This window comes from Halichoeres trimaculatus, unplaced genomic scaffold, assembly GCF_033239565.1.
Source record: "Halichoeres trimaculatus isolate MK-OKI-2021-1 unplaced genomic scaffold, fHalTri1.1 fHalTri1_scaffold_14, whole genome shotgun sequence".
NCBI lineage: Eukaryota > Metazoa > Chordata > Actinopteri > Labriformes > Labridae > Halichoeres > Halichoeres trimaculatus.
In genome coordinates, this window is record NW_027437192.1 from 24,109,716 (window position 1) to 24,134,620 (window position 24,905).

The 24,905-nt window shown below is 39.5% G+C and overlaps 1 protein-coding gene across 1 annotated transcript in view; it reads right to left on the bottom strand.

Annotated features, from left to right (window-relative positions):
- The window catches only part of csmd2 (CUB and Sushi multiple domains 2), a 280,511-nt gene that overhangs the window by 134,189 nt on the left and 121,417 nt on the right, over positions 1 to 24,905 (bottom strand). The window contains exons 6-7 of the mRNA XM_074686270.1: positions 3,565 to 3,677; positions 634 to 711 (exon numbers count right to left, since the gene is read on the bottom strand). Of these exons, the coding sequence (XP_074542371.1) occupies positions 634 to 711; positions 3,565 to 3,677 (191 nt within the window). The remainder of the gene's footprint in view (positions 1 to 633; positions 712 to 3,564; positions 3,678 to 24,905) is intronic.

Sequence of the window (24,905 nt, forward strand, 5' to 3'; positions counted from 1 at the left end):
GTGGACACCGTGGCTCCGCCATTTATAATTGTACGGTTTTGAAGCCAGTTTGGAGCCAGAGTCTGAGCAGTAGAGACGATGAGGGATTATGGGAGGATCTAAGTGATGCTGGGTGACATAAATGATAATGATTTTTTTTTTCTTTCGAGAGTCTAATCACTTCTTGACTCTACCTCCGTACATATTTTACAGTCCACGAAAAAAATACACAAGAACAGCAGCTATCAATCATCATTTAACATCATGTAAAGCCTCGTTTTTAACCTTGTAGAACTAATGAAAACAAAACTTTCCTGAAAAAAGAGGACTCGAATACAAGGCAACCAAATAATTTCTTCAAATCACCACAACAATTGGGCATAAGAAACATTTCTATGAGGAGTATCAATTTTTTAAAGTTTGACCACACCTCATCTGGAATGACTGGAGAGCTGGATTTTTAACCTATACTGCAGCCAGCCACCAGAGGGAGCAGTTTTTGAGCCGAGCATGCGGACGTCCATTTGTTTTTACAGTCTATGGACATGACCCACCTTTGTGATAACACATATCCTTATTTGGCACTGTAAGTATCATGTACTCATTAAATAAGACCTTTTCTTTGTGAAAATGATGTGAAGCTTTGTCACTTACACACTGATATCTTGTGGTGGTTGTCTTTGCTGGGCAACATCTTCACACCCCGTGACTTCAGTTCTGTCATCTTCTTCACTGTAGAGGAAAATGAAGCAAAAGAACCTGTAAGATGAGGGCAAGTGCAATAATGACACCCACACAATACAGTATGCAGCATACACTGTGCCATACACCATTACCCACTCCCACTCCAGCAGTTATGACAAAGCAATTAAATCATAATAAGACTTAAAGCTGTTAACACAGAAAAGTTAGGAATTGACTAAACTTCTGCTGACAATAAAACCATTTCAAAGAAACTAAAACATTGAGACTTTTACTTTTAGCCCATAAAAGTGATTTATTTGGCTTCTATAGAAGTCGAGAGCAGTACAATTTATAACTTTTTTTTGTAATCCTTTGGATAGAAGGTGTCAGGAAATAACATTAGTATTAGATAATTGGGATTTGAAGGCAGAGTATATAAAGAGCTAAATCACTTATTTATATACAAGGAGGAAAAAAGAGGATTAAATTATTGAGTTTTGTGATAATTGCAGAGAAAACAAAAAACAAAGTAATCATGGGAAAGTAAGAGGCTCATCTAAATGCATATTTATTCACCAAATTCAAAAAACACCATCAGCATTGTTGGTGCACCCCTTCACACTCATTCGATTTAATTACTTTGACGCTTTCCAACAATGGAGTCTTATTTGTTGCTGCATAAAGGTTTATTTTTATACTTTGCTCAGTTTTCACTGCATCAAACCTCAATCTGAGTCAGGAGTCAGAAAGTCTGCTTTTAATGTTTCAGAAAGAGAAGTCAGGATAAAGAGCACCGTAAATGTGACCTGATTAAAACAAGGGGAGAAAGACCTTATCGTGTTTCCAAAAGAAGGACCATTTAGCATATAAAGGTGCTACTTCCTGTGTCATGTCAAACTAACCAAACTAAGGGAGAACTTTAACCAGTTAAACAGTTAAACATCACTTTATTGCTTCTCTTTGGACTTAGTCTGGGACTCAGTTTCTAGATGACCAGTTTCTCTCTCTCATGTTTCACTGCACAGCCTTTCTCAGAGCTGATCCCAGGGCTCAAAGACTCATGGGATGAGAAATAACTGAGCTTGTGAGACAGCACTTTTGAGCGTGTCTGTACAAACCTGTGTTCGTGCAAAATAATGTGGGTTCTTTTTTTTCCCCTTCTGAAAAAATCTGATGTCAAAAACAGACACAGTTTCACGTTTTGTCTGTACAGTCTGTAAACTTACACTGGCTAAATATTGAAATAAGGTGTTACGTGCATTTCTCACTGTCTCTCGTGTCTCCCTCAATCTGCCTGCTGCACACCTGAGTGTGGATAAAAGCAGGGGATTCAGAGAGAGACAGAGAGGGCTCCAGCTTCCTCTCTGTCTCACAAACACAGCAGCAAATGATGAGGAGTGCAGGTTTGCTATTTCCCAGCAGACTTTAGATTCTGAAGTTTGATTTTGGTTTGGTTTAAAGTTAGCTCAGGGAGTCATTTCTGTTTCTTTGGGCCAAGGGGGTGGGGGCTGGGGTCATTCCTTTAAATGAAGCTCATGTTTCAACTTTTTATTTTGTATGGTGTCCTTTCTTATATGTTGCTGTCTCTGCTTAGGAATATTGGTTTTATTTGGTATAGGCAGTAAAATAAGGCAAAATGTCATTTTAATACAAAATATTTCTTAAAATGAAGAGGTTTTTCCAACCAAACCAGCATTCTATGGGGTTTGTTTACTTTTGTAAACCTCTTTCTGCCCCCCAGGACTTAACTTTGTATGATTTATGATCGGGCCTTAGCTTAGCCACTCCTCACTTGTGGAATACCCTCCCTGAGCACCTAAGGGCTCCACAAGCAACAAAATATTTCAAGAAAGGCTTGAAAGCATTTAACCTGTTTGAAATCTTGTTTTGTTTTTAATCTAGCTTTACTGTCCACTTTGTGATCATTTTGATGCAAAGTGCTTTACAAATGAAATGTATTATTATCATTATTTTTATTATTATTATTATTATTATTATTATTATTATTATTATTATTATTATTATTATTATTATTATTATTATTATTATTATAAGGAGTAGTAGTAGTAGTAGTAGTAGTAGTAGTAGTAGTAGTAGTAGTAGTATTTTTATTATATACCACCATTTTCCCTAAACTCATGATTAGGACCTAATGGGAGAGGAAAATGGTCAAACAGTTGCTTGCTTGTCACGCTGCCACAGTACTAGAATACCTCTCTGGTATGTTGGTTGCATCAGTGAAAACTAAAGAAGTCCACACATCCTGATTTTAAATGATGACTATATTCAAAAAGCATCATCAAATATTGTAGTAATCCACGAATGCACAAATGCAAATGATGTCCAATGGTGTTAGTTCACCAGGCTGTTCCTTCTCTTTCATGGAGTTGACACCATATTGTTTATTCCCCTGGTCAGATTTGGCTTGTAGGTTAAATGGTATAGATAAATTAGAGTCTCATAGAGATCCCTCAGACGCCATTCCCTCAGAGCGAGAACAGACTTCTCAAAAGTCATGCAAAGTGCCTCTCAGATTGACATGTGTGACATGATTCTCAGAAAATCCATGAAGAAAGCACATTTACTCCCCCAAGAGGGTGGCAGTTCATCCTTTCGGTAGAGAGAATGTGTTTTATTTCAAATCTGTCAGATTTATTTTATTTCTTCTACTCAAGTTGGAATTACTTTCTGATTTTAGCACTTGGCAACAGTTCAGTGGGTCACAAAAAAATGGAGATTTGTCTCTGGAGGCAACACAACACTGAAATGAAATATTCTTGGGATCTGGCTGTTAAGCGCTGATCCTTTTATGCAGACTAAAAACTGACAGACAGCAATTTGACCTGATGGTAAAACCTCAGTAAAGGTTCTTTTAAATATCAAATATTGTATCTTTAATACCTTGGTACTGAGCGCTGAAACCTCTCAACTTGTGGTTACCATCTGAGGTGAAGTGCAGCCGCAGCCAGTTCTTGCTGCTGATGATGGGTGAGGGGAGGTTTGGACCAGTGAACCTGCAGACAGAGACAGAGAAGAGTGCAAACCTCAGTGATATTAATACATCTTTTAATAAAATTCAAAGTTAGAGACTCAGTATGTACCAATTTCAACAGAAGCTTCAGTCTAAGGTTTGTGGGGCTTCTTTAGTGAATGAGCTTAGTAAAAGTTTAGTCTACACAGCATCATTGAATGTAACAGGGTGAGCTCTATATGATGCCCCAAGGACTGAATCTCCAGAATTGATGCACACATCATCAGCACATCAGTTATATACATCTGATAAAGTATTGGTGTTCTCAGTCATCTTTCGTTCACTGTATCAATTTCCAGCAGGAGAGGTTTGAGCTTCATTGTGCTTGAGCCTCACACCATAAAGCAATTATCCAATCCATCAGATTTCCAATAAAGTCAGGGCCAATAGCTGATAATATATCACGAAGGCTGGCTGAACCTGCCAGTCTCCCAGCTGATTGTCTTGTTTGTTTATGGTAATTGCTCTAGGTTTCAAAATTAATGTAGCCAGGACTGTGAGATGTTAAAATGTTTCACCTTTAAGATCTATTAAAGGTAAGGTCTGGTGCTCAAGGGGAACTTTAATGTTAATGATTCTTAACCAAACTGTGACCTAATAAAAAATGAGAGTCGGAAAGAGCAGCAATGGCATTTGGAAAAAAGGACACACCATTTATTGCTTTGAAAAAGCAAAGGTGAATTATACTTCACAAACACTTATAGCACCTCCTGATCTGTATGCTAATGAGGACTGTTGCTTACTTCGCACTTCTGCAGTTGTTAAAGCCAAAGTCATTTGGGGACGCATTAAGTTTTATCTTGAGACACAATAAAACAAGTGCACACCTGCCACCATTCACACACACGTTAAGCTAATATTTGCATGAATTTCAATTCCCCACCTGCAAATTAATTCTTTCACCTATGCCCACCTCATCTCTTATACCCACATATCTGCTGCACTCTATAGAATACATATATACTGAGTTATATACTCACCTATCTGTTAACAAAACGTAATAAATGGGAAAAACAAGTAGAACTTAAGTCATTGAGTATAATTGAAAGAATCTGGAAAAAAAACAATGTACGCTGCACACTTATAACTAGTCCCTGACAGGAAAAACCTTCATGTGTTCATGTCGGTGAGAGGAGAATACAGCTCCATTCCTAGCAGGCAGGAGTGTTGAGAGTCTTGGGGGTGAGAGATACATGACTGACCAAACTGCTGAGATCTCTCAGGATCATTTGAAACATGTAGTTGTCTAAATGTATCATTGTGCTATTGTTTTCTTTGAAATGGTGTTCTGTCCATAGTGCAGAAGCAATTGCACCATGTGGCAAAAAATGTATGGCAAAGAGCAGACATCCCCAATGAGACAAACAAACAATAGTAATAATAAATATGTATACAAATGAATGGGATTTATTTCAGTCACACTGCAAACAAACAGCAGAAAAAGTGAGCAGAGAGGAGAAAAGGGCATGCCCCTGTTAAAACGTATTGTTTCCTCTCCCTCTTAAGGCTGCTTTAACTTGGTAGCTGCTGTGGCTGCCATCCTCCCACTTTTAAGTCAGTAGTGCTTTGACCTTCACTCCTGGTCAACAGATTTCCACTAAATACAGCCTTTCTAATCAAAACAAATGTGTTCAAGCCCTAAAAGGTCAGAGGTTAAGCATATTTCTAAACCAAGCGGAGGAGCTTCTTTAAGACGCTGTCAGAGGCCATAATGAAAGGGTCAGTATTTCAAGAGTGTGAAGGCGAGTGACTGGAAAGGTCAAGGCTGTGGGAGTTTTGCTACTTCTGTTAATTGAAAATCATCTTCCTTTTTCAAGCACTAAGCGATTCTGACCTCAGGGAACCGTACCTAAATTTAGCTATTTCTGATTGTAAACAAACAAAACAAACAAACAAAAATCACAAGTTCTTATGTTTACTTAGGGATACTATTTATTTTTTAACAATGGGAAAAATTGTTGTTCTTTATCCACTTTAACCCAACAACCCCTGACCTATAGGTTTTAGTATCTTATACCGCAAATAAATAGATAAATGAATAAATAAATAGATCTGATTCTAAATTGACAAAAATTGTGACATGTCTGTTTTTTGTGTGTCAGCCTGTGATTGACTGGCAATCAGCTGGGTGTACCCAACCTCAAGTGGGATAGGCTCCAGCCACCCAAAACCCCACAGAATAAGTGGAAGAAAATGAATGAATAAAGAATGAATGAATCCATCAATCAATCAATAAATAAATAAATAAATAAATGAAGGCTAAGCAAAAAAGTGGTGTTTTTGTTTAATTTTGTGTCACTAAAAAAGGAAAAAAAAATAATAATAAAAAAAATAAAACTCACCCAACATTTATATTCTTGTTTTGATTTTTAGAGTTATGAAAGGAATTATGGGTACTCTTAAGAAAAAAAAAATCAACTGAAACTGAAGCTTTTAAAATCTTGCACTTTACTTGGATTAAAAATCTAATTGTTTCTCTGCTCTCATCAATCCATCCTTTGTTTCCTTTCCCTCAAACTAACATTAACATGGATCTTATCTTTTCAAAACATGTGATACCAAGACAGGATCCAAAATATCAATACTTTTTGGCAGCCTTTGGCCCTTTTCAACTAAATGAGGGGCACTTTAATCAGTATTCTACATCAGTGTATGGACATTGGCATGAATGAGCTGTGTGTAGCTGATTTAATAAAAGATTGTATGCTTCATCTGTTGTCCTCAAGGAGGCTACACCGGATAATGAAAATATGGCAGAAAAGTGAAGCCATGTGAAAGAGTTGTGTGTCTATGGTTCACAGCAGTGAGGGCAGGATCTTTAAACTGGCTCTAGGTAAGCTACATAACAAAAGGAGTCTGAAAACCTTTCCAATACACTACAGTGTTGTGATCCTCTGTCGTGGAGTCTGCACACACCAAACAGTGTTGAGATTTCAATGCTAACCACTCTGTTTGGGTCTCTTGAGTTCCTCTTCTTTCACCACAGGGACAAATTAAAACTCCCCTTTGGATTAGAGGGCAATTTGAGCTGGAATCAACTTCCACGAGCACACGACAAACAAACTACACACTGACTTAAGATTCTGATGAACGGCAGCAAAGGCAGAGGATAAGGAACTGATGAGTATGCCACTAAGGATTAGGCGGTTTTCAAACACTGGACGACATGTGTATTTCAGACCAGCTGAGATACCAAGTTGACCTGAAGTCGCCTCTTCCTTCCTCCTTGTCTGTGTACACCTCCATTCTTGCTGAGAAACATTAAAGTTTCAGGATGAAAGTGACCGTGGGGAGCAACAGAAAAAGTCCTGAGCTGGCTGCTGGAGGTCTCCTGAAGGGTGTTGAGGCTGGTTCCTTTTTCACCTCACCCTTTCTCGTTGTCCCTTCTCTCCCCCTCGTGCTCTCTGTCAGGCCGACCATATTAGATTTTATGCGGAATTGTCTTGAGAGTGCAGTGTTAAATCAGTTTCCATTTCCAGGCCCCAAAGCTCCCCTCAGTCTGAGTCAGACTTTTGATGATTGTCCAAGAAATGTATTTTGGGTGAGCCAAGGTGATAGAGGCAGCCAGTGGTGATCTTGACTGAGGGGGGACTGAGCTGTGAACTGCACAGACACACAGAGAGTTTTTGCAAAGCGCTAATGCAGATTTTTTTCTCTTCCCATTTTCAATGAATGTTATCAACTTTGAAAAAAGGGAAAAAGATCTGAAGCAGTTTTCCATTACACAACGGCTATGTGGGTATCAGAAGTTGGATTTGCAAATCCCTGTTGCTTAGGCTCATCTTTTCACTGTCAGATTATGATTGAGGGTTTTAGGAATACACAACCAGTCAAAAATCCATTTACGTAACACCAGCACTAAGACATTTTCCATAACGATGTGCTGTGACTCATTAAATCGTAAATGCCGTTCAGGATTTTGAACAAAGGTCTTCATCCTCAGGTAATTCAGCAACCCTTCCTACCAGAGTGTTTCTTCTCCTTTTTATTCATCGTTTCATGTCATCTCCTTTTGTTCGAGGGGCAAGGTGCCAAATTACTGAGCGCATAATCAGTAATGGGCGTGGTTAAGGTGTCAGAGGTGTCTAGCTCCGAATAGGATCAAAGACTTTAAATCACAGCTTAGCGCATGAATTTATTGAGGAAAGCATCTGATGTCCGTATGTGTGTTCATGTGGGGGTGTTTGTGTGCATGCAGTGGAGAAAGAGGGCCAATTCCTGATGGTGAACGTTCCAGTTAATTGCAGTCACTCTGGCAGATCAATCAGAGGTCTACTCAGTATGCAGGTCCCGGTTCGTACAGCAGACCAGAGGTCACAGTGACTTTAAAGCCAAAACTTTCAGCATGTTAATGAGGCTCAGTGAGTTATAGCCCAGGCCGCTTCATCCAGATGTACATCCAGACACCCACACATCATCAGCAAACGCTCACAAGTACAAACACACACGTTTTTCAGACCTCTCTCTGTTTCAAACACACACACATAAATCCACACACACATACATGCCACATCCTTTTAAGGGAAACTAATCAGTGTAGAAGACCTGTAAGCCCAGGGAGGTGGTATTAAAGAGCTGGCTGTGGAGCTGTGACCTTCAGATGTAACTGAGACCAGACACACACCAGGGGTTTAAATAAACCACCAGAGCCCACTGCTCCAAACAAAAACAAAGAAATCACAACACTGTACTCTTATTTCTTCAAACGACCACTGACACAGTAAAAAGTCACCACTCTATCAGTTAAGACCAGAGTACTAAGGAAGGTCCTTGGGTAGTTGAGCCTCCTGGACAAAAGCTCTGAGTGCAAAAAAACAAGGAGCAGCCGAGGAGGTTAAAACCCGTAGACCCATCAGAACCAACATGCACACTTTCCCCTTCAGACTCCCATGTCGAACAGAACCAAAATGTCTGTTCTTTTTCCTCTCTCAAGCCACATGTATTATTCATGGACAGACCTCTGGCCCCATCAGAAAGCCTTGTTAAGTCTTCAGAGATTCTTTTCTTACTCTTCCCACAACTCATTTTCTGTCTTCACAGAACACACAAAATGGACACTCATTGAAAGGAATTTCCTTGTGGAAGGAACAATGTCAGGCCTGTGTCTTGACTCATTTTCCTTCATTAATTACAACTATTTGAATATAAATAATTGTTTTTAAATTATCTGATCATCTTGTGAAGCTTTCTGCATTTTCAATTTTGTGACTTTTTATGAACAGTGCAAGTTTGTCAGATTTAAAACAAAAACTTTGATCTCCATAGGCACAACTTTCAAATAACCTTGATATGACCTGGCTACTTATGATCAATAGTGAAACATATTTCCTCACCAACTATTTTTCAAAGACGAGGACATCTAAGAGTGGCTTTGCTATGATTGAGAATATCCTGCTCAAATTCTAATACTGATGCAAATTAAAACTAAGCATATTGGCTTCTCTACCATGCTGTTTCATTTCCTTCACCAAAGAGAAATTTATAGTAGTCCCACATGCACACGTCTCTGGCTGGAAATTTGTGAGTGGGTTTCTTTCACAAGGACAAAATATTCACTTCCACCGATGTGTCATGTCTGTCAGAGACGTCAGTACAGTTTAGGTCATGGCAAAAATCTGTCAAATTAACTGTTGGAGCAGCGTGAAGAGAGGGACTGTCAGGGGAGAACAGGGTGAAGTTAGGTCACCGACAGTGCTGGACTGGAGTGATGAGTATAACTGTCAATTTTTAAAACTGACTTAGATTACAGTTATAAAACTCTTATGAAAGTTCTAACACTAAATTAAAAGTCCTTAGGCGTGATCAGTACAGACCTAAACCAGAGAAATGATGTTCTTTAGTCATAACGTAGACGGACTCTGCATTAACCAACAGCATGATATGTTGCCTGTGACTCTGTTATAGGGGTGGGCGGTAAACCCGTTTCATCACTGTCACCGGTATTATATGTTGTCACGAAATGAATTTCGGTAAGGCTTACACATAATTTAGTCCAAGTAGTGGTTAATTTATGTGGGAGATTTATATCTCCTGAAATGAGAGGACACTTTTCTGCCACAGCCATTCTGAAAATACACCTTTAAGGCCAGTAGCACTGCGCCAGTGACATGACGAAGTAAACATTTACTGGCATACAGACAGTATAACAGCTGGTGTGCATGACAACTGCTACCCTGTTTTGGACACAGGCTGTACATCACTTTAGGTAGTGTCTATGGTCAAACCTCAAAACCCGATACAAACCATTTTTAACAAAAGTAGTGATATAGAAATAAACATTTTGAAGCAAACTCAAACCGTAGTTTGCAGACTATGAGCCACTACATTTTACACACGCTTTGAACCCTGCGGCTTAAACAACAGTGTGGCTAAATCACAGATTTTTATGGTCTAAGTAGTTTCATAGCCTTGTAGCATTAAAAACAATCAATTTCATGAATATTTTTGTTATCAATAAAATACGTGCCAACGAAAAATATGAGTTTTGGCGAGCATTGATGGAGTTGAGGTATGAATAGCCAGCCTGCTCCGGTGCAACTGGACGAAGTGTCCGCTGTCACATCAGCAGCAGGTGTTTCTGCTGATAGGAAATATACAAGAAGTGTTGTGCTAGTTTTCTATAAGTTTGTTTTCACTTTTTTTGACCAATAAACATGTCGCTACAACATGCCTTCGATAGACTCTTGTTCTGAGGATGAAGCCTGAGGGCTGTCCAGCGCCACATCATGTTGTTCTGCTGGGACAGGTTGTTGCTTTTACTCAATGTGAGTGTTGATAATAAATATCTTAAAACAGCATTAAATGATTCCGGAATCCAACCTTGGATTGATAAAGCTGTAGACCGAGCAACAACCTCAAAAGTCTCTGAGTCCAAACTGTCGCCTTCTGTTTTTCAGTCAAAATCACTGCCATTGATCTGTCAGTATTTCTGTGTCTATCTGTTTGTTGTCCGAAAAAACACGATAGCGGCGGAAAAAACACGTCAGGATATTTTGTGTCTTTTTTTCTGGAAGTATTCTTTATTCTTCAGACCCAGTTTGCTCACCAGTGTAGTGCACTCCAAGCTTGAAATGGGACAAGTTTCTCTTCCAAACACACATTGTGGTCAAAAACCTTTTTCCTATCACAGAAGTGGACATTTTTCCACCTGCTAGGTAGGTGTGTTGAAAAGACTTCACTTTTTTACATGTTGGAAAACCGTAATATAATACAGTTATCGCAATATGAAGGAAAAACACTGTGATATAAATTTTGGGCCATATTGCCCACCCCTACTCTGTTACACTACCTGGTTGAAACACAGTATAACAAAAGTCATTCACCAAACTGAATTTTCAGTGAACACATAAAACAACCTTATATGCTTCTTGCACCATGCTCTTTCCACTTCTTAAACAGTGACAAGGACTTTAAAAGACATTTTCCAATGCCAGCAAGAAGGCAAACAGACAAGGAGACACAATGAGCCAGAAGCATAAACTCAAGCAGCTCAATTCATGGAAGTAAAGAATTTAGCGCCACTTGTTCCGCAATTGATTCCAGCCTCAGTGTGATTTATTACTTCTGTTCAAAAAGTCAAGGTGGATGTAGGCAAAGTCACACAGACTGAATTGCTCCCGAAAAGACTGAGGGACAATGCTGATGAGGAAACTATACAGAGCCTAATGGCAGAGATTACTGAATGTTTGCCTTCAACAAAATGACCCACACAGGCACAAATTACTTGTTTGACTAAGATGAAGCAAACGACAAATACAGACATTACCAGACTGGTGCTATTTTCTCCATTTCTTCCCTTCTGTTTAATTCCTGTCAAATCATCCTGATAAGACGCTTCAACATCTTCACCAAGGACAGCTGCTAAAGACACACTCATACACACACTTAGCCCAAACAACACAAAAATACACACCATCAATCACGTCACACCTTAAAACTATGCGTGCACTTCTCAATGGGTGTAATCGTCTGCAGGCAGTATTGGATCTGCAGTTAACGGGAGAAAAACAAATGAGTTTCCAAGGTCACTCTTAAAAGCGGCAGTGATAATTGAGGCCTCTCTGTAGATCCATTAACACAACAGTAAACAAGTGCCAATAATATCCTAAGGCCGATTACGGGACAACAACCTCCTCTTCCACAGGCAGCTAGAGGAGATATGGACGGACGGTAAGGGTTGAGACACGGGGACCATTACGGTGTGATGGAGAAGGACAGTCAGACAAGAAAAGCATTAATAAATATAATTATTTAAGTTTTGTAGGAGGGTTGTGGCTATATGCCCATGAAATCATCCCTTTTAATGTCAAGTATGGTGCTTTTAAGAGCAGGGACTTTACCCAGCTAGAAATCTTATAGTACTCTGTGTGTTCTGACAACAGAAACCAGGGTTTTAAATGTTCTTCAAGTTTTGCATGACCTACCTCTTAAAAAGTCCCTACTCAAGGGAGAAGTCCTTACAAAAGTTCCTGGAACTTTGGAGGGCAGACCTTGTAATGCCAAAACCCTCTGACTAGAAAACTTGTCACTTTTTTTCTGACACTGTCTACTCTAACAATTCACGCAACTGTGACTCCCCAGATTTCAAAACTCCTTACCAATCATCTTCCATTAGCAACAGCCCAAAAGTGTCTGTCAGCTCCTGATGTTTCAGTGTAAAGAGCGACTCTCTAAACTGGTGACTTTCAGCTAACCATGGTTACAACAATTGTTAAAACACACAATGAAACACACAATGCGTCCTTTTCAGTGGCGGCTGCTGGTCAGTCAATAAGAGGAAGCTTATTTTTTACCGACCTACATCATAAATTTGTTTATTTATTTAAACGTAAATTCTACCCTCCGTGCCAGCTTGCTAGCAGCTGGTGCTGCTACGATAGACTACAACAGGCTGTAAGTGTGAGTGACAGGGGGAGACGCTCCGCAGCTGTAGCTGTAGCTGCTTATTGGTGAAAAGAGAGAGAATCTTCAAACACAAAACTCGTCGTTTTTCAGAAAGGTAAACTCGCTAGGGATCGATAAAGCCTCTGGATCAGTCCAGAACAACTGACTGTAAAACTCAGAAGATGCTCTGGTGGAGGGTTATACTTCAAGATCACTGACTGGCTCATTTCACTGTCAATCAAAAAGGGATTCGACCTCAGACAGATCATCCAATAATCATGCAGAAGCCCAGTGTCCAGGCCAGCCCACTGCCTCATAGACCCCCAGAGACGCTGAGCGTCCGAGGGCGGGACAAAGCCCAGCGTTTATCCAATGACAGCCCAGCTTCCATAGTGGAACAACCCACTCTACGCTTCCCTGCTGAAGTCTAAGACGCCCAGCGTCCGACTGTGTTAAAGCACTGAGACACTGTGGGGATGAATGAGAAGGAGGTGGAGCCAGTTACCTGTGATAGGTAGCTGATTCTGAACAAAAGATGAAGGAATTCTAGCGCATATTTTGTCAATGAAATGTACACACAGCAGAACATATCACCACTTTTTTGGGGAGGTTTTAGGGGAAGCTGAGCTTCTCTTGCAGTCTTAGAGCAATCGCTACCGGTCCTTTTTGTTTTTCTCTATTATTATGAATGAAAAATACAACATGTTCTAAGTACTTACTGATAGTCTGAAGCCATTTGTGAGAGATCCAGCTGAAAGCTGCTAATTAGTAGGGTTGCTCTTTCAACTGAAAGATCAGTGGATCCCTGCCATATCTCCCTCCAAGTGTAAATCAAAAAATCCATGAGCAATACAACAATTCACAGAAATTCAATCTATTCCATGCTATCAAGCCAACGAAAGACAAAAGTCTACAAGAACTATTTGGTAGTCCCTGTAACTAAAAGTTCCTGGAACCCCTGATCAAACAGAACCTGAGCTTTTCCCTCTCTTTAGTGAGCCATGCTGTGTCATTGTTTCGAAACAAATGGCTTTTGTAAAACATCAAAGAACTGGCAACAAGGACCACAAGGACAGATGCCAGTGATTGCAATACAAGCATCGCACTAAAGCTTCTGTTGAACTGCCCTGATGCCTCCATCAAAATGATCATTGATCTCACCACAAATTACTTTCAAATTCTGCCAATGCACAACAACAACCTGCGCTGTGAAAGAGTTTTCTTGTCTGACATTAAGTGCTTCTTCTCTCTTTTATTCCAATATGAAATCCATGACAATGGCACCTAAAAGACATAAACAGTTACTTAACCTAATCAAAAAGGGTGTAAGCTGCCATTATTGTTAGATAAAGCTTGTTGGTCAGCTCTTTCTGTTTTTTTTCTGTTTTTTTTCTTTTTATACATAAAGGTAAACCAATGCAACCCATACTCTCAGTCTGATGGATTCAGTTTAATCAGACAGGAGATGTGGTGGAATTCTCTTTATTAACCTGAGTTGATGCATTACCAAACATCTCAAATGTCCCTGAGAAACAACAGTGAACGTCTTTATATGTTAAATATTAGTAGGTATAAATAATCGCAGCTCTTTCCAGGAACATGAGTGAGATATGAACCATCAATAATATCAGAACTGTCAGCTCTGATAGAAGATGGACAACTATGCTTTCCAGCACATTCTCACTTTGCTTTCTTTCTCTCTCCCCCCGTGTGGTTTGTTTGCATGAGCTGTTGGTTTTCAGAGCGAGTCTGAGATGATGTAGTATGCGAGGAGACAGGTGAAACCATGCTAATGATATTGAACCTGGCAACGCTGTCAAATCCCCCAAACACAGCAGGCACAATGTGATCCCTTGATAGCACAGCATGCTGAAATAACTTCATTGTTATGTTAGGAGAGAGGCATCTGTTGGGTTTTTGCAAACACAAGTGGTGGTATTGAGTGGTGTTTGTGTGTAATTGTTAATACATGCACAGTATCCACATGGGTGAACATTTATTGACAGACTGGATATCAAAAGTCAGATGCTGGTTCATCTAATATACGAAGAATGCACACTACAATCACAGAAAATAGCCATGTGTTGTCTTCTTGATGGACACTTTTCACTGGGTTCAGCTATTTTAATGAATTGTTTGAGCCACAAAGTTATATTTTAAATTGTAGAATATTGCATAATTGTGATACTGTAGCTTTTATCATATGGGATCTTTGATTGACTCGACATGGTTTTAGGATATGCAATGCTCATGCATAAGTTTGATATTTTTGAGGTTTATGAGGCCCTTTAATGCATGCATGACTTAGGAGCCCATTAGTAACAGCAGCTTAATGGAATGCATAAAACTAAATGGCATAAACCTATGTTGCTATAGAACCTGCTCCTATGCACTTTTATGATGAAGGCACCAAATAGTGCTGCGTCAGTTTTCTTTTTAAAACAATAAGCCCCCAGGCTCCCACATTCATAGGAGTTGTGCGTGGTATAAAGATCGTCATAAATCGTTGAGCAGGATAATCAACTACAGATGAGAGAGCATACATTGAGTTGTCTTTGAAAGAGCCATACTGAAGGAATTTCAAGTGTTTCTTTTAATAAACCACTCTTTACTCAATCTGAGCGTTGCAGAGCTGTCAATTCTAATCTGCAGAGAATGGGTGTGAAAAAAATGACTGGCAGAGAGTTCATGATGGCAGACACTTTTGCCACCCCAAAGTGCCTTTGAAAAACAGGAAAGATAGAAAAAAAAGGAAAAACAAAAAACACCATGTCTATACTTGTGCATCACTTCTGTAATCAATGGCTGCCATCCACGCACTTTCTATTTCTCTAAATCACCCACTCCAATATTCAACCACTATTTTAGCCCTACCATCTCCTGCAATGCTTTGTCTTCCACTTTTGTTAGCTATCAACAATTTCTCACTCAATTCTAAAGGCACTATACTTTGACATCTTTTTAGATGGACTCTGAAGAGGCTGTTTGAACAGAAATAAATAAAAGTAAAAGTCTATTTTGTGCCAGCCTTAAAATATAGATAGCATAAAGCCGTCCTGCAGGTCTATTTTTTGTGCCGACGCCTATTCCAGGATCCCAGTGCTCCCTGTGCTCTATAGAGGTGGGTGGGGCTGAGCACATACAGCCTTGCAGATCAGGAGACGGGTTGCTTTGGGCTAGATAGAGAAAATTTATAGATAAGGTGTAACTGAATGGCAACAGCAATGATCGTGCCACATTTAAGACAACCAATTAGTTCCCCATTTCAAAAATTCAAAGGTCCCATATTCTGCTCCTTTTCTGCAGTTTAATATGGATCATTGATGTCTTCATGAAATGGTAGTAACATGTTTTGGTCCAAAAAGCCAATAAATCAAGCACAGCAGCATTGTTTCCAGGCTCTCATAGCCCCTCTGTTCAGAACGCTCTGATTTAGTGGGTGTGACCTTCATATGTAAATGAGCCATCGCTGATACCGCCCCGCTCTTCCACGTCACTGAGAGCGGCACCACGAGCTCCGAGTGCACAATGTTTAGAAAACAGCCAAGCTCGTTTACTGTAACATTACAGGCTAAAACAACAGGCTAACCACAGCTAAAGTTAGCATCCAGAAGCTAACACAGAGACAGAGGGGACACTGAGGAAAAGCTCTTACATCTGCTCCACAGCACACAGCATTTAAAATACTCACATTTCCAGGGTCCAAGGATTGTTGGTAATGCGCCTGGATTCAGGACCAGTCTATTCACTAGCCCTCTGTTGTACTGTCCAAAGTTGGAAAAGCAGTTGGCCATGAATTGACTAGCACACACATGCACAGTTTTACTGTGTGTAGCTGGCACATTTCCTTGATAAATGAACTCTGGCCACTTAGTCTTGTCTTCTTCCGAGATGGGAAGCTTGTGCATGGAACTATGTGGCTGTTTACAGCCAAAAACAAAGTAGTGATGGCAGTGATGGCTGCTGGAGCAGCGGCAGGGAGGAGAGTGGGCAGAGGGGGGGTTTAGGGGTATCTACCCTGTTGGAACAATCAGGTCAGACTTGCTCCTGATTGGTCAAAAAAGGGAATCGCTGACGTCGGCAAATCCCCAAAATCCAAACAGCTCGTTTTAGGTCAGGATTTTACATTAACAAGCACTACTAAGTACAGGTTTTGTAATTAAATATCACATTTTGTGGGCTGGGAGGAAAGCCAAAGACCCACAAATTTCACTAAAAGACTTAATAAAGTGATTTTTGCATAATATGGGACCTTTAAAGAGCAGGTCTATGATGCTGTCTTTGACATATCATTTACATGGCCAACATGACTCTACCATGAACGCACTTCACAAAATGGGTAAGAAAAACTTTCCACTGTCTTTGTATGAATTATGTACCAAAGTAAAAATCCCTCACAAATATTTGAGCTCACCTCCAGCTGTGCATTATGTAGTTTGCTGAGCTCAAAAGTCAACTATAATTATTAATCACTTTGGCTTTCATGTCAGCAGTATGTCCACAGCTTCTGAAGCCTAAGTTGCATCCAAGTACACATATTTTGTTTGTGAAAAACAAAACTACGAGGCTGACTGTGTGAACTTTCTGATTCGTTGTTTCCTGCATGAGAAAAAGAGACAATAGGCCACGCTGTGTGTGGACAGTGGATGAACCCTCATGGACATCTGGCCTTCCAGTTGCTCCTCTCTTTCATCTCATTCCCACTCCTCTCTCCAAGTCAGAAACCTCACTCCAAGCCTGACCACATATACTGTTTGGGAACATATGTAATAAGTTTTCTTTGTGATTATGAACCCTCTAAGAGAGCCTCCATAGACGTACAAAGTCTCGAAGAATTCTAAGTATGGAAATGTTGGGGGAAGATGGCTTCCTGGTGGGAGGAGAAGGAAGAGGGAAACAGGCAGGAGATGAGTGGTTTCCACAGTACAGAGAATGAGTCATCCAAGCACCAAGAGCTGCCAAAACTCTGCCACAACCTCGACTTTCAGCGCCTCTTTCTCATCGTCCTTCCTGCTGTCCACCCACAGTATTTTTTCCCAAGAGCCCCTTGTATTTGTTTTCTTTTAATTAGCTTGAGGGTCGCTGACAAAGCCTCTCTTTTGTGCATCCATTCAAAGATACTTCCAAAAGCATGAACTAAAAAGTACTGGATGCAGAAAGAATAGAGGAGGCCTTTATTCCACTGTTGTGCTCTCTGGTCCTTTGTCTGTTTTTTTTTTTCTTTTTTAGATTAGTGTTTGTTCTCTCTCTTTTGCCATCACTCTCTGTAATCCCTCCCTCTGTCTTACTCCACTGTGCTATGACTGCTTTTGGGACAATATACAATGCAAATGGATGCACCGTTCTGTATTAGCTGCTGTTTTCTTCTCATTCAAACACAAAAAGCAGAAGAGAAGAAAAACTGAAATTAGAAATGACAACGTAGGAAAAAGTGTGTCTGTGATGTTCCCAATTGCAAACAAAAGATTTTGGTAGAGAAGAAGACTTGTTTGAAGACAATTAGGTGATGGATGGAGATTGGGCAGACATGAGGACCAGCAGATAACGCCAGTTTGAAATCAAGAGGTCCGACTCTGATAGGATTAGTTACACTCTGGAAACTACAGAGGTGTACACACTGAACCATACGTCACCTGAGCAGATGTTTGTGCACATTTCATCAAATTTACCAACATAAACATGCTTACACTGATGCATGAAGAGGGTTATAAGCATGTCCAGATGGTCAGTTAAATGAAGCAATCAATATCTTGAACAATTTCAAACGCACAGTTTACACCTGCTCCCACAACACATCAGAGCTCGTGGATGTGTTCTCCATGCCAGTAGTTGGCGCTACTTGTTATGGTTTAATACCACGGCAAATGTGCATCAGGTCCTGTTCAGACTAGAGGTGGGATCAATCCAAATGTTGTTCATATCGATACCAATGTTGATATTGATATGAAATGATACCAGTGTAAAAAGATCGATACTCTAGTTTATTATTTCTCCTGCATGGACTGACTGCTGCAGTTTAATAAAAGTGGCGTCCTGACCAGTGTTGCCAACTTAGCGACTTTGTCGTTATTTTTAGCGACTTTCTGGACCCCCCAGCGAGAAAATTAGAGAAAAGCGACTAGCGACAAATCTAGCGACTTCTTTGGGTGGTCGGAGCCTCCAGCACCCCCCCTACCCCTCCTTTTCTGCCCTTGGTTTTATAATATAATCAAAGGAAAATATCACAGAAGCACTTTAAGGTCAGCAGTTTGGTGATACATCAAGCCTTAAATATTAAAAAAAGTATTGCTATCGTATCGTATCATATCAGTATAATAATGGTAACTTATCGGTATCGTATCCGTTTCGTATCCATATTATATCAGTATCAGCGATACTGGCCCTGTATTTACTTGTTATCTGATTGATACCAAAGTTCCCAGTACTGCCCACCTCGAGTTCAGACAACATGACTGAACCAGGGAGAGTTAACAGTTAACTTTTTTATTTTGCACTTCAGTTTATTTAAAAAAATACTGAAATCGGACAGCTGTTAGTTTTGTTTTGTTTTTAATATTCATTAAAAAATGGTAAACTCAGAGAGACTTGTTTGTGTTTTATTTTGGACTTAATGGCAGGATGACTGTACTGTCTTTGATCAAAATAATGTGTCACTGTGACTTTAAATTTAATATTTCAATGGACTAGTAGTATCCATACTTGGTATCGGTGAGTACTTAAGTGGGACTGCTCATACTGGTATTGGCCTGAAAAAAACTGGTATCAAACATTTCTTAACGGAATAGCAAACACGCCAGGAAGACAAAAGCCACAAGAGTGAACAAAGAAAAGGGTTATTGGGCTAAGTTTTCTTCGGTCACACTCCACAGAAGCAGGTATGGTCAGCAGAGCTGATAGAGCCTGATCTCTTTTTTCCATTAGCGTTTATTGGTTCTCCAGTCTGAAAGCATCCGAGGGAGATAACATGCTCACACTGTGTTTTATGGTCATATACTCATCCAGCTTTAAAGATGCTAATCTAATTCACGTGTTTCTGCTTTATTGTCTTTAACAGCCCTCGTGATGTTGGGAGCAGGAGATCATAGGTAAATATTGAAGTCATTAATCAAGTTAAGTGGGGAAATAGGGAGAACTGAAAACACCTTGAGATAGAAGAGACGGGAAAAGAAGGGGAAGAGCTATCTTTGATACGTCAACCATGACCGTGACCGATTTGTCGTAAAACCACCATCCAATTAAAAGAGGGCTCTCCATCTGCCTCTTCCTGAGTCAGCGGTGACCCTTCACCTCCGGCCCATCCCCCACACCTTCCCCATGACAGATCTATTACTTTTGCTTGCTGCAGGTGTGTGTTATAACACATTTAATGGGAAACAGCCACTGGGGGGCTGATTTTACATGGACAAAACAGAATACAGGGAAACTTAACAGCTCGTCTAACACAGTATAAATATTCAAGGAGAATCTATTTACACCTGGATACCATTACTTCTACAGGAAGCCATCAGATGGGATATAAGTATGTCATTTTTTCTGTATAACCAAATGAAAGATGACAAAGTTTTTCCTTCTTGTGTGAAACAATCATTAAATGTTGTAGTTCATTAAGATAACAAAGTGAGGCATTGCTGCTATCATTTCATGTGTTTACTGCCCTTGACTGGTAAGTATTGCTTCCAATGAGTTAACAGAAATTGCCTGCAAAGCATTCAGATACCAAACTTCTACAGTAGGTCACTTTGCTTCTCAGCAGTATTTTCTGGGACATGTTATTTGCTTGTTTACATTATCCATCTTTACCAGTCAAAAAAATGCCTTTGGCAACAAAATGAAAAATAAAAAAAAAATAGCAACTTCAGTTCAACTGAGGACAGTTTTGTCATTTCCAGCCTTGCAGTGATTTACAACTAAGAAATGGAGCAAAGTCAGCCTTAAATTTTGCTTTCTGCTGTCACTCCTTTTTCGGAGATAAATTGCCCACACTGAGATTAACACAGAACGCTTGACCACACATAAGATGCTTCACATTTAGGAGGGAAAGCTGAGAGAGAGATGAGTCAGGAATGCAAGGAGAAAAGAAAACTAAGTAACCAGTAATTGTAACAAATGTTTTTAAAGCGCACAAGAAAGAGATAATCCCCAAATTGAGCTTTTTCAATCAACCTGTGCTACAGGGAAATAAATCCTCCCTTGTGAGCAAAAGGATAATTTGGAAATCAATTCTTGATGCCCCTGACTGTAATTGATTCTGCTTAAAATAATTGCTTCCAGGTGACAAACAATGCACAAAAAAATAAACAGCTAGCTTTAGCTATCTTTAACCCTGGTTTCTCCTGTTTTAAACTTAAAAAAAAAAGAAAAAAAAAACTTTTTTTTCTAAATTTGGAACCCTGATGATAGTGTTGTACTAATGTTAATGATTTAATGAGTTCTGTGTGTATTTAATGCATTTTTCATGCTAAGTCCTTCATCTAAACTGAGCCAAGTTAAAAACCTAAAAGCTAGAAACCTAATGTGCTTTCTCCCCAATGTGAAGTTTGATCCTTTCATTGGATTTGTATACAGTCTGGGTCTAAGAAGGACACGACAGTCACAGCCTTATTCCCTTGTGAACAACTGTTAGATGAATGTCCCACGTCATCAGGCTGGGTGGCCAAAGACTAATACATAATAAATAAATAATGATTGAAAGCAGCCCCAGAGGTTGACAACACGAGGGCTTTTCTGTTCTGTCCCAATGAGTCTGTCATTGCAGAGGAGATTTCTGTCAATCCAAGTGGAAATTTCAGGAAACTATCAAATCAAGCGTTGCCCGTTCAACCTTGAATTCCATCTGCATCCACAGGCTGTAAGCCGAGGGTACAAAAAAGTGTAAACATGCTTTCATTTCACAACAATTACCATCGAGTCATTAGAGTGGAAATACATTAATCATCCCTCTGACATGTACAGTTCTCTGCATCACACACGCAAACACACACACACACACACACACACACACACACACACACACACACACACACAATCACACACTGAGTCAATCATGGACCAAAGCTGCATTAATACACAGTCAGAGACACACACTCAGACAAACACTCTCCATGGAGTTGCTAACAGTTAAATTGTTAAATGACTAGTATTAATCACCGTCCTCTCCATGGTGATTATGAACACATTAATCAGCAGCATGTCTGCCAGTTGGAAATGAGCAAGCCATGCGAAATGGGGGATGGAGGAGAATAAAAGGGGACAGGTGGGATAGTGGGGGAAATAAAGTTGTCTTTCATTTCTATAAAACTGAAGCAAAGTTCACACCAGTGGGTAAAAAAAAAGCACTAAAACAAAGATCAGCTGTTCAAATGCAGACGTGAGTTGCTTGATTATTACAGCACCAACTTTCTGTGGCCCTCAGCAGCAACACTTGTGTTTGAACGCTCATGCATCATGATGCCTTCTACTTTTTTCTGAAATAACTTAATATGACGTAAACTCCTCCTGAGGAGATAGAAAGGCTTTTGTTATAGAAACAACATTTCCAACTCTGCTCAATCAAGAAAGAAAGAAAGAAAACAACAGAGGGCTCTTCAGGCGTAACTATATCAATGTTGACAAAAACAGTTTCCCTGAAAAATAGTTCACACATTCCGTGTTTCTTTCTTGGTTAATATAATCTATGATAAATGGTAGCTATCTATTAAGTAAAAAAAAATATTTCCACCATTAAAATTTCAGACACAGCAGCTTTTCACATGACAGTCTAGATGCCAGATGATTTTTTTTTTTTTTTAATCTGGAAAAACATGATCTAGAATCTCTGGGTAGCCATCAAGTCTTTCCAAGGTCTGCATAGAAAAGAATCTAGGTATTGCAATCTGTGTTTTACTCCAAAATTGATTATCCATGCAGATAATCCTTCAACTGTTGTTAGTTACAGAAATTCCAGCAGTTTTACAATGTAACATACAAAAAGTGCTTTAATGAATGATCTCTATTTTGTCACAAATGCAAATAGCAAAAAATGATATCAAAGCATATTGATCAATATTAAAAGAATATCAAAATGGACCCAGAGATTGGAAATCAAATTTAATTTTGGGGTTCTTGAACATATCCAACCTTAGTTTCATCAACAGTTGGTGGCGAATGGTTCAGCACAACATAATTTTACTATGCAAGGTAACACATGAATGTATGAATCCACACAGTGTTAATGGGAAGATGTTAACAGGACAAATAGACAACCTCAGTGTGATCCTGGAGGTGTATGATACGATACGAAATGATACGATGCGATGCGATACGATACGATACGATACGATACGATACGATACGATACGATACGATACGATACGATACGATACGATGATATGATACGATACGATACGATACGATACGATACGGTGATACGATACGATACGATATGATACGATACGATACGATACGATACGATACGATACGATACGATACTATATACTTTATAGTATATAATTTGTTTTGGACTCGCCTGCTGCTTACAAGTAACTACAATCTGATAAAATAAACATCAAAAAATTGCACATTGCCAGTATTGCCAGTATTGCACATACAGACACGTATTGCACATTACAGAAATTGCACGTTATACACATATTGCACATACCCAGCTATAAAAGAAAGAAAACCACGTAAATATTTCACAATCCCTGCAGCCTTACAAAACACTATTTAAAAGCTTAATGGAAGTAGCAAAAAATGAGTTTTTAAATCTGTTTAGTTTACAGTGGGGGTCTCTTTATCATCTACCAGAGAGCAAAAGCTTGTACTCCATATGCATGTAGCATGCTTCAGTTGCACAGGTCTCTGCTCGTCTTAAAATAATCACTCTAAGTTAGGTTGGATAAGTTCTAAGAGATAAATCTGACCTTACTCATCCAACCAGACCTGCTACCAAGACCTTAACCTTACCCATCATCCACATAACCTCATCATAATTTCACTGACTCATGTCTGTGTACAAGCATAGTGCCAGACTGTATAGTGTATGCATGGACACGCTCCACCTCTCCAAACATGCATACATTTACATTCACACAGAGGTACAGCTGCGGTTGTTTGCACTGCTGTTTGCTGACAGATGTCTGCACTACATCACTCAACTTCAGTTCTCATCACTTCTCATTTTGTAGTAAGCTTTTAAGTCATCACAGCAGTCATCTGCCAAACAACAAACTTTATTTCCCTCTCTTAAAATAGCTCTACAGGAAGTGCACAATAATTGATATTCATTTCAACTCCAACAGTCAAAACGGTCAGGTCGTAGAACGAGAATGACAGCAGTAACATGAGTTAATTAGGACAGGAATAACCTGATGGCAGCAGCACAATTGCTACTCTGTTGTTAATTTCTCCCTCATTAATATTGAAGCTCTAAGCAGGATGCACTTAAGAGGAATTGAATAGACTGCGTGGGTGGATGCATGGATGGAGATGCTTTGATGGGAACCAAATCAGCATTCAGTAAATTATTCAGTTAATTTATAATATATATATCAAAAACACAACTTTTTTTTTTTTTTAGAATGGAGAGGATATGGCGACTTGATTATGTAGCCCCATAGTGTTTCTATTAGCATATAACACATGAGTCATGCAAAGGGAACTCTGAGCTCTTTGTATATTCCAAATACCTTTATCAGCGTTTAAAACTCATTAGTATGAGGCGAGGGAGCCGGTTTAAATCTACAAAGCCTGCACTTGTCTGCACATCGGCACATCACTACTGACAGCTGAGAGTCAAGAAAACAGCAAAGGCAAAATGAGGTCAAGAACAAGTCATGTTATTGTTCCTCTAAGCTTTTTTATCCTCTGACTTTTAAGAGAGGAGTTAGGACTAGAAAGCAGTGTGCAGAAGAACGGCAGCATGGTGAAGAAATTAATTACTGCTTGGTATTTAAAGCCATGTTATGATGTGTGTTCAGTGGACCGTACAACAAGGTCTGCCAAAGGGTAGTCACAATAAGACAAATCCAGAAATGAGACCAGAAAACTATATTTAATATAAGAAAATAAACCGTACCACTGTGGACAAGTTTTCTTTTTGTTTGTTCTGTTTTGTTTTATGTTACAGGGTGTGTGATGTTTTTTTTAAATTTCAACGATCCAAAGTCTGATTTCAAAACTGCAACATTTTAGAGAATATCTCTGAAGTGTTACCTCTAGGCCATCAGGGCATCAAAGAGTGAGTATGCCTCAGCCTTTCCGTGGTGAATGTGATTATAGTTGCTGTGACAGAGACCTTGTGTAAGCTGTCAATCAGCATCAGTCTTTCCCTGACAGAGAGAGCCTGCGG